The 10,766-nt window shown below is 58.6% G+C and overlaps 1 protein-coding gene across 1 annotated transcript; it reads right to left on the bottom strand.

The window, feature by feature from the left end:
- On the bottom strand, nt 548–10,536 carry PRRT4 (proline rich transmembrane protein 4). The gene is made up of 5 exons (XM_018046967.1): nt 10,391–10,536; nt 8,477–9,180; nt 8,286–8,390; nt 7,281–7,400; nt 548–2,931 (listed from the first exon to the last, which is right to left on the bottom strand). The coding sequence occupies exons 2-5, from the start codon at nt 9,126–9,128 to the stop codon at nt 1,109–1,111; spliced, it is 2,700 nt and encodes an 899-aa protein (XP_017902456.1). The 5' UTR covers nt 9,129–9,180; nt 10,391–10,536; the 3' UTR covers nt 548–1,108.

Genomic DNA, 10,766 nt, shown 5'->3' with positions numbered 1-10,766 from the left:
AGGGTTGTGAGTGCAGACTTGAAGAGGTCCTGTTGGTAGATGGAGCGAGCAATTTCTTCTGTGAATCCAAAAGGCCTCTGTGAATTACTCTAGATATGTGGCAGGGAGATTACTGGGAATCCCAGCTCAAGGTGATCATGCTCTTGAGATGCATATCAACGTTTCCATGAAGGACTTTGCCACTAACTAGTCCCTAACCAGTTGTCCCCCAGGATGTAAAGCTAGGTCCTTAGGAATACAGACATTTCCACCAACTACTGCAGAGTTTCTGCCTCACCTCTCAGAGCTGTGTTCCATCTCTGAAAAGCCACTTCCTGGGGAGTCAGAAGGATCTTCAAGGGGCCACTCCCAGGACCTTCACCCATCCCGATGGGCCATGGAGCCATCTATGGGGAAAGGTCATGTGGAGGATAAGACTCGCTTGGGTCAGGACTCACTAGGGTGTGAGATGGACCCACCCCACCCAAACACTGCTGCTCTTTCTGTTCTTGCAGAACCACTGCTGCTGTTGCCTCATCTAGGCTTTTCCAAGAAGGTCAGACCTTTCTCCTCTGAAAATATTTTATTGATAAATTAACTCTGAAAGCGCTCACCTCCCACCCAACTGCTGCAGAGTCTCCTAGATGGGCCATGGACCCTTCTATGGGGAAGGATCATATGGAGGACATGGGAGTCTCACTCAGCAGGGATGGGATTCCTGGGCGTAGCAGAGGTGGGTCTGGGGACAGAGGTGGGTCCTGAGGTCTTCTAAGGACAGCCCCTCTCACTCAGCACCAGAGTGGGAAGTGGTGGTCTGGAGTGGAGCACCTTGGAGCTTTATTGCTGGTGAATGCCAAGGACAGTGGGGCCCCTGCCAGCCTAGAATTGCAGCTGAGGGCATCAACGCCCCGGGGCTCCAGAGAAGGTGGCACTAGTTCCCCATCAACAGAGCCTGGCTGCTGACCCACCCATCCAGGGATCTCTGGATGGGCAAGGAAGCCGGGAGAGGTATCTGAGCCAGGCAGGATTGGGGAAGGGTTACAGTGTGCAGGTCTGGAGTGGGAGATGAGGGGGCAGAACAGGCGCCAGAAGGGGGCGTGCGATCGGGGGTGGCTGGAGGGCCACCTCTTCACAGGTCTATGGTGTCGCTGCCCATGCTCAGCTCGTCAATCTGTCGGCAGGCGTCCAGAAATTGCTCCTGCAGCAAGGCCTCTTCGGCCTGCAGCTCAGGAGCAGGTTCTGGGGAGTCGCGGGAGGGTGGGGACAGAGCCTGGTAGGAGCCTCCCGGGAGGCTGGGGCTGCTTCCTGAGGGCCGCGGGGGACTGAGGACGCAGACGAGCGGACAGCGCGGGGCCCTGTCCGGGCTGGAGCACAGGAGCACGGACGAGCTGTCCCGCGAGAGTCCGCACAGCGAGCCGGAGGAGGCGCTGCTGCCCGCGGGCCAGGTCCCGGGAGAGGGGAGCTCGCGGGGCGCCGGGGAGCCAGGGGCCTCCCCAGACCTCCCAATGGGCCCGGCCCCGGTCTGAGCCCCCAGCGAGGCGGTGCGGTAGACGCCGAGGCTAGGCAGAGCTTCCCCGAAGGCCGGGACATGGAAGAGGCCGGGCGCCAGCAGGGCTTCGCTGCAGAGGGCCTCCTCGATGCTGCGCCGCAGGTTGATGGGGGAGGGCGGGCGGAAGTCCACTGTGTCATCGCTGCAGGGAGATGAGGCCGGGGAAGGCGCCGGGTGGGCGGCCGCGCCGTCGAAGCTCTGGCAGCCTGCTCCCTGGAGGAGGAGGTCGGGGCCCGGTCCGGCCAGGGCGCACAGCTGCAGCAGTTCCGCGTCGCCACGCGCGATGGCGCTCCCCAGCGGCTTCTTGTCCGGGGCCCCGGTGACCCAGCCTCCGGGCAGCAGCGGGGCAGCGTGGCTGGGGGACAGGCGGAAGAGCTTGGCCCAGCAGCGCGGCGGCACGCGGGGACTGCAGAGCGCCGGGTAGAGGCCCAGCAGCGCCAACGGGAGCGCGACGCCCACCTCGCCGAGGCGCAGGCCGAGCTGGAAGGCCCACCAGGGCCAGGGCCCCTCCAGGCCAGGTTGGCCGCCGTAGCCCAGGGCGTGCAGCACCTCGTAGCCCTGCAGAGCTCCGCTCAGCAGCCCAAAGGTGCCCGCCACCGGGGCCGTGCGCGCCGCGCGCCGCCAGGACTCACGCGGGCCGAAGGGGCTGCGCGCCTGCGGGAGAGGCGTGGCGCCCTTGAAGCCGGCCCCTCCCAGGGGCGCTCCAGCCCGCCGCCGACGGCCCCCCCAGCAGGAGAGCGCCAGCAGGAGCCCGGAAAGAAGGGCGGCGAGGAAGGCGTGCAGCCCGCGGGAGGCGAGCCGCAGAGCCCGCAGCGGGCGGTGGGCGGCGCTCCCAAGGGCGGCGGCAGCCGCCAGCCCCAACCCCAGGAGCAGCAGCGCGGCCAGGCCGGCGGGGCAGCGCGGCGGGCGCGGCCGGGCCAGCAGCAGGCAGGCCAGGCCCAGGCCGGCGGCCAGGCAGGGCAGCGGGAGGTCCTGCAGCAGCAGCCAAGCCAGCGCCGGCAGCCGGTCGCGGTGCCCGTAGGCGTCGTAGAAGAGCGGGAAGGCCCGCGTGGTCCCGGCCGAGAGCAGGAGCATGTCCAGCAGCGCCAGGCAGGGGGCGCCGGGCGGACAGCGCCAGGGCAGTAGGGCCAGCGCCAGCAGCGCCAGCAGGGCCACCAGGCCGAAGAGCGCGCCTACCCCGTACACGTGGGCCTCCCAGGCCACACCCCAGCGAGCCTTGGCTTCTGCCCAGTCGGCCTCCAGCGTCAGGAAGAAGAGGGGCAAGGGGGCCGCAGGCGGCTGCCCCTCGCGTTCAGGCAGCTCTCTGATACTGCAGGACCCTGGCCCACACTCTGGGTGCACTGAAAGGTTCCCAAGGCTGGCAGGAGAGGGGTCGTCCAGGCCAGAGGTGGGGGTGGTGGACTCTGTGGGCAAAGAATGTTCGTCTGAGGCATTCGTGCAACCCTCCCCTTACTCACCATACAGCCAGTAGCCTGTATGCCAATGGGAGTCCTCCTGACATCCAGGAAGGACTTGAAATAAATATGAGACTCAGGGACCTGGCCGCCCCTCACCGGCCCCTCCCATATCAAACACCTCCAGAGTTTCAGCTCTCAGCCCCTCCCATCATCCCATCCAGGCCTGCTTTGTTCAGTACACTGTGATTCCACTGAAAGGGTTTTTCTTAAGAGGTCACAGAATTTTACAAGTGGAGGGAGCTATAGAAGCCCCCTCTAACTGAACCCTCCTGCCAGGAAGGAGGAGTCATGAGAACAAGGATTTCTGTTTGCTTTGCTCACATCGAATACTCCTCCCTAAAAGGTCCTGGCACAGAGTTAGCGTTCAGCAGATACTCACTGAATACTTGCCAAGTGAAGATATTCAGGCTGCACTGAGAGGCAAAGTGACTTGTCCAAGGTTACACATTAGCAGAGCTGCATCTAAAATCCAGATCTGAGCACCAGTTTGAGCCCCTCTTCTTGATGGCACAGCGACCTCATACTACTACTTTGCTTATCTCTTTTTCTGCACCCCTGACTCCCATCTCACACCTGGGTGTGCTAGAAGGAGCTTCTCCAGCCCGTTTTCAATAGCTTCCCCCTTTTCCCAGTCTCTTCAAGGAAGGCCACCATGCGTGCATGTGCATGCGCGCACACACACAGCAGAGGAAGTGATACAACCCTCCTGTCGCTAGCAATCTTTCGTATTCAATTGGCCTTCCTGCCTGCTATACCTCTAACCCTCAGTCTACCAATGGCCGTGGTCCCCATTCTGACTCAACTACAAGCTATTAGTCTGAGGCCCTTAATACTCCTTTGGTTTTCACCCCTTTTACAGAAGATGACATTGAGATCACTCCCCTAGGTCTCAAGACTACCCTTGAACTCCCAGGAAGGAACAGTTGTGGGGATCATAGTGGGATAAAATGCCATCTTAGCGAATGAGCCCCTCAGGTACTCTTGGGGGCTCGGGCTAACTCGGGCTCCCAGCCCCACACATCCCTTGGGAAAAGGAAAGTCAGGTAAGAGAGTGTGAGGACTAAGATCCCCCATGCTACTCTCCTGGAACAAGAGAGGAGTGAGAAAGAGCTAGACCCAAGGATTTTCCTCCTGGCCAGGCAGCAAGGGAAGACGCTTCAGGCTAAACCTCCCTCCCCCACCTAGCAGGCTGGGCAGAAGCACAGCTGCGGGCAGGGATGGAGGCAGAAAGATTGTGGTGAAGGATAGGGGAACCAGCTGGGGGTCGGGAGGTGCACAGGAGACAGGTGTAGAATGAGGCAAGGAGGATCTCTTGACAAGCAGACCCCTGCCCCAACTGCCTGGCCATACTCAGCCCTGCCTCGGTGGGACAGAACAGGAAGGCCCCAGGAACTCCCCCCACCACCCACCCCCACCCCAGGCAGTGCCCACTTGAGCTGCTGCTACTGTTGCTAAATCGCTTCAGTCATGTCCAATTCTGTGTGACCCCATAGAAGGCAGCCCACCAGGCTCCGCCGTCCCTGGGATTCTCCAGGCAAGAACACTGGAACGGGTTGCCATTTCCTTCTCCAATGCATGAAAGTGAAAAGGGAAAGTGAAGTCGCTCAGTCATGTCTGACTCTTTGCGACCCCATGGACTGCAGCCTTCCAGGCTCCTCTGCCCATGGGATTTTCCAGGCAAGTGTACTGCAGTGGGCTGCCATTGCCTTCTCTGAGCTCAAGCTTAGGACATGCAAAACTGAGGAGTCCTGAGAACAAGGGTAAGGAGTGAGGGGGCCCAAAAGCAGTCCCGGAGAGAAGGGAGGGAAAGGTAGAACTGGGCAACTGGAGAGCGCAGAGAGGGAGCTGCCAAAACACTACATATTTACAGCAGGCTGCCTGCTCAGTGGCAGCATGTTCCCTGGTTCCTGTCCCATCACATGCCTCGAGTCTGAAATGGGGAAGAGCGCAGGGCTGTGATGAGGATAAATAGCCAATGTGTGCAAAGCTCTGTGGAGAGCCTGGTGCATAATCAGCATTCGATATACAACTGCTGTTGGTCTCATCATTATGGGCTAATGTTCATCACCCATCAGTCATTGGTGTGTGTCCATGTGAGTGTAACCATTTCTGGGGCCTCAAACTCATTCTTGATCTAACTAACAAAAGGCTGTTGTCCCTTATAAAGCCAACAATTAGCCAAATCAGTGAACATCAACACATTGTCTCACTCTGTGAACCCTGTTTGAAGAACACCATTTGGATAGACTGACCATCCCCAAACACCTACTGAAGACACAGCAGTGAATTAAATGGAGAATCATTCAGCTGGAACTGACGGTTTGCTGGTGGGGTGGGGTGGGGCAGAACCAGTCGGACAGCAGTGGGATCAAATACACACACACTCTCCCTCACCCCTCGTGTTTTGATCTCCTCAGATGCCCTTACATGACTACTGGAAAAACCAAGGCTTTATACGGACCTTAGCTGGCAAAGTAATGTCTCTGCTTTTTAATATGCTGTCTAGGTTTGTCATAGCTTTTCTTCCAAAAAGCAAGCATCTTTTCATTTCATGGCTACAGTCACCATCCACAGTGATTTGAGAGCCCAAGAAAATAAAGTCTGTCAATGCTTCCACTTTTTCCCCATCTATTTGCCATGAAGTGTTGGAGCTGGATGCCATGATCTTAGTTTTTTGAATGTTGAATTTTAAGCCAGCTTTTTTACATTCGTCTTTCAGGTCCAAAGAGGAACTAGAGAAGAGAAGCCCTAGGGTCAAAGGCTAACTGTACCTAGGTTAGAAAGTTCCTAGAGAAGATACAGAGAGATTCCTTTATCCCCTAAGTACTTGGCACTACTCCCCTCAGAAGGTACTGCCATGAATTAAAAAAACCCTTTGGCCTTTTCTCCAGGAGGCCTGGAGCCCTCTGGGGTTTATCCAGGAGGAAAAGCCAGGAAGAGACTGGCTTCCTGCAGCCATCAGTGAGGAGGGGGAAGGAGAGTGGGGCCACCAGCCGGCCGGGCTGCCTCTGATACTGTCCAGACTCATTAAACCTGCCTGGCCAGCGCTGTCACCAAGGCTGACAGACCGCCAGCCAGCCTCCTTCCCTTGAGGCCACAGAGCCTGCCCCCAGCTCCACAGCAGATCCTGCCACTGCTGCTCACTGGGCTGGATGGGGAAGAGACGGCAGGCTTCCCACCCACATGCCCAGGAGTGCTGGGACCGCTAGGGAGTGAGCGACAGTCAGGTGCTCGACAGTCAGTTGCTGTGTTAAGTCTAGAGCTGGAAGAAGCTTGGGGACCAGTGGTTTCCTTTGCCGCACCAGTTCCTGGTGTGGGGTGGCTCAGAGCATTCCCAGTCAGTTAGCCCTTTGTATGGCTCCCTTGGCTTCACCTACCAGAACCCCTCCCCCAGCAGCGTGTCCTCTGCCTTTTACAGTATGTGCTGTCCCATCACATTTTGGGGCCACAGTTGCAGTGTCTGAGAGGTATACCTGGAAGTGCATTTGGAACACAATGGGGGGAACCACATTAACAGATACTATTTAATGAGCTAATACTTCATGACCAGCCTCATGCCCGAAATTTACATTACGTGGAAGCTTTACAATAGCAAAATATGCACTATTACTAAACCCTAGATATATGAGAAAATTAAGGCTCAAAGAACTTAAATAGCCTATCCAGCCATCATTGAGGAGGGGAAAGGAGGGTGGGGCCACTGGCCAGTTAGGAAGCAGATTGGGATCCAAAGCCAGGTCTCAAGACCCCGCAGCCCCTGGTCTTTCCTCTGCACCAGCAGCTTGCCTCCACGCATGTTCTAAGGGCTCCCTTGACAAGGGTGGTGCCTGTCTGCTCAGGATCATCTCTTCAATGTCTTCCCAATGAGGGGCCCTGCTCTGCCCATATGTGACAGCATGTCATGTCAGATCAGACGGCAAAGGAGAGAGCCCCAAGCTCAGAGTGGGAGCGCGGGAGGCAGGCCAGGCAGATTGAAGTGGAGGGCGGGGTTAGTACTGAGGCTGTGGAAATCATGAAGAAGTTCCTGAGTCTGTTTGCCCTGATACATCTGTCTACATCCTGCTCTGCCTATGATTACAAAACTCCCAGAGGACTGCTGTGTAACTCTGTGGGACCATCCTCAGCAGCACTTGCTCTCAGAACATTAATATACATCTCCATGGTGATGATGAAGAGAATAGTGATCATGAGCATGATGACCATCAAATGAAAGGATCCCAGAATGTCAGCGCATGGCTAGCACATAGTATGTGCTCAATAAATAATCGTCAAGTTCAAATGAATTGGACACTTACCTAGTGATGCTGTTGCAATTAACGCAGAGCTTAGAGAAGCAGCTGGTTCCAGTGGCCTTGGACTTGGGAGCTTTCTTTCTTGGGGGGATGGGGGCGGGGACAGAGTGGTGCCAAAGAATCCTGCGAAGGGAGCACATTAGGGCTAGAGTGCCAGCTGGGCATTGGCCTCTGGAACTCTGGAGAAAATCAAGTCCTTTCTCAGAGCTTGACCAAAAGGGGACACTGTCCCAGGAGTTGGAGCCACATGTATGCGTGTGTGCATGCTAAGTGGCTTCAGTCATGTCTGACTCTTTGCAACCCTAGGGGCTGTAGCCCACCAGGCTCCTCCAGGCAAGAATACCGGAGTTGGTTGTCATTTCTTTCCTCAAGGGGTCTTCCCCACCCAGGGTTACCCCGTCTCTCACGTCTCCTGCATTGGCAGCAGGGTTCTTTACCACCGGTGCCACCTAGAAAGCCCAGCCGCATGGATGTGCCGTGCTATGCTTCACCGCTCAGTCGTGTACGACTCTTTGCGACCCCACGGACTGTAGCCCACCAGGCTCCTCTGTTCACGGGGACTCTCCAGGCAAGAATACTGGAATGGGTTGCCATGCCCTCCTCCAGGGGATTTCCCAACCCAGGGATCAAACCCAGGTCTCCAGCATTGCAGGCGGATTCTTTACAGTCTGAGCCACCAGGGAAACCCGAGAATACTGGAGTGGGTAGCCAATCCCTTCTCCAGGGGGATCTTCCCAACCCAGGAATCAAACCAGTATCTCCTGCATTATAGGTAGATTCTTTACCAGCTGAGCTACCAGGGAAGACCAGCCACATGTATACCAGAAGCTAAACTACAAGAGCCAAACCAGACTTTGTATGACAAAGAGGGCATTTCCCACGGGAGCAGTGGCTGTATCCCAGGGCCTGGGAGAAGGAATGCAAGCTCCCCTTAAGTCAGAGAAAAAAGGAGGCACTGTCATTTAGAGGTGTTCTATAAACGTTTGTTGCAGAGAAGTAGACACTCACCTGGAGAATCTGAAACTCCAGAGGCAGAGCCTGGGGATGTAGTTGGGCCTGGGGGGCTCGGGCCTGATAAGTTCCGGAGCGGGGACACTGTAGTGCCAAAGAACCCTGCAAAAGGAGCCCCATGCTGAAGCTTCCTCCTACCTGCCGGATGGCCCAGCAGCAGCTCTCCTCGGGAGGTGGTGGGTACTCACCAAAGGGTCCCAGGCGCCCAGCAATCTCTGCCAGGCTGGCTCGCAGGCTGGGCAGCAGGGGCAGCGTTCGATGCCCGAGCGTAGGGGCTGCGCCTGCTCTCAGCGCCACATCAAACTTCAGCTCCAGCTCACTCTGGCGGAGCCTGGGAACACTGGATGGAGGCGCTGTGGCTGTCAGAGCAGTGTCCCAGGTCACAGTGCCCATCCCGGGCCGATAGGGTGCAGTGGGCCTGTCAGCGGGCCGCGAGAGGAGGGATGCGGACTCTAGAGCTGGGGAGGAGGCCCACGGAGTAGAGCTGCCTTCTGCAGAGCCCCACTCTGGGGGGGAGTTTCCGAGAGAGCCCACCAGCAGTTCCCAAAGCGGGTCAGTCCTCAGCCCATTGGCTGCCTCTTCCTTGGGCTCCCGGCTCGGCCTGGGAGAAAGTGCCTGGGTCTCCGTGACAGCGTTCCCCCAGACAGCAGCTGGTCCCCGAAGGTGGAATTTGAAGTTAAGTCCCAGGTTGAGAGAGAGCATAGAGGCCTCACTCTGGGGCGGGGGGGTCAAAGTGGTGAGAGGGGCTCCTGGGACAGAGGAGGCAGGCTGGGGGCCCACAGGAACAGCAAGCAGGACCCAGCAGAACAGCCCCAGCCCCAGATAGCCGTACCCTGCCATGGCCTGGTGGGGCCGCGAGCTTGGGTCTTCTGCACCTTTGCGCACGAAGGTCCTGGAGAGAGAAGTGCTATGAGCCCTAGCGGGTTGGAATCCGATGCCTCCAAGAGAGGCTGCAGATCCAGGAGAAGCAGGTGGTAGGGGCAAGACACAAAGGCTTCTGCCCAAGGAGAGTAGCCAGCTTCTTGCTAAACATTCAGGCCCCAGCACCAGTCTCTCCCCTGCAGTTGCCCTTCCCTTCCAGCCAAGGCTCCTTCTCCCTAAGTGCCCACCCCCCACCCCTGCCTGCTCAGTCTGAGGCCTGGGGTCTGACTGCATCCAGCTGCCCTCACTCTTGACTGATAACAGAGTGCGTGGACTTGACTCCCAGACTCTGATCCCCTCCCTTCCTTTCTTCCCTCTTTCCTCCTTTTGCCCTAGAGTATCTGTTCAGGCACCCTTCTGGTAACAGAACTGTGAACAAGCTCCCCTCACAGATGAGTGTCCCCCTATTCCCACCCCTGCTCCAGCCTCACTCTTACTCAGACCCAGGGAGCCCTGGAGGGATAAAGCACAGGGTAAGTGATGGCAGAGGTTGGAGAAAGCGGCTCTGGCCAGGGAAGCAGGGTGCCCTAGGCTGGCAGAAGCTCTGCCCCTTCAGCCTTTTCCCTCTTGCCTGGGTTTTGGCTTGCTATCCATCCCTTAACCCTAGAAGTACTGGGGGGAGGGATGGCCTGGCCATCCCTGGCTTCCTGAGGGAAAGATGGCCAGGCAGGCAGTGGACCGAGGGCGGGCTGCAGTACACGCCTGACCCACCCCAGGCACACAAAGCTGGAAGGGGAAGGGGAGGGGAAGCCAGGGGGCACACATGTGTACCCACCACTGTTACCTCACACACACGGCCACACCTAGCACCCTGACCCACACTCACCTGCTCACCCCTCACACATCCCTGCGCCTAAGTGCACACACACACAAACACACACACATTCAGTCCTGTCAAGCCCCCTCCCTCCTACATGGGTTCAGTTCCAAGCTCTGTGAGCTTCCAGCCTGCTCTGTCTCACACACACACACACCCCTACCTCACAGACACACAGTATACACAGAGGCACACACACCCCTACACACATTCGCACAGTCAGAACACAGATACACATCACACACCATCATCCCTCCCCCCACATGCACATTCCTACACACCCACCCCCACAGACAGGCACACGCGCACACACATACACGCGCGCGCGCACACACCTCCCTCTCCCCCTGCCCAGACAGCAGACCTGCTCCTCTCCCGCAGGAGGGTCTCCTCGGCCAAGTCCCCGGAAAAGGGGCGGTCGCGGCGACCCAGGCGCCAGGCTGGGCGACGCTCCACCGAGTCTGGCCGGTGCTCCCAGGGCCCGACGTCCCCTCGGCTCGTCCCGGTCGCGGCAGCTTCGCCGACGCGCGGCCCCCAGTCTGGCGCGGCCCGGCCCCGGCCCGCAGCGCTGGCCCCAGGCGGGCGGCCCGGCCCGGCTCGGGCTCCGCGCTCCCACCCGCCGCGCCGCCTCCTGGCTGCGAGCCTCGCTCCCCGGCAGAGCCGCCCGCGCCGGGCTCCGCGGCAGCCGCGCTCTGCCCGCCCTCCCCGCCTCCTGCGCTCCCGCCCCGCGCGCCCGCCCT

The sequence above is a fragment of the Capra hircus genome, chromosome 4 (genome assembly GCF_001704415.2).
Source record: "Capra hircus breed San Clemente chromosome 4, ASM170441v1, whole genome shotgun sequence".
NCBI classification, from domain to species: Eukaryota; Metazoa; Chordata; class Mammalia; order Artiodactyla; family Bovidae; genus Capra; species Capra hircus.
This window is presented reverse-complemented; position numbering and strand designations above follow the sequence as displayed.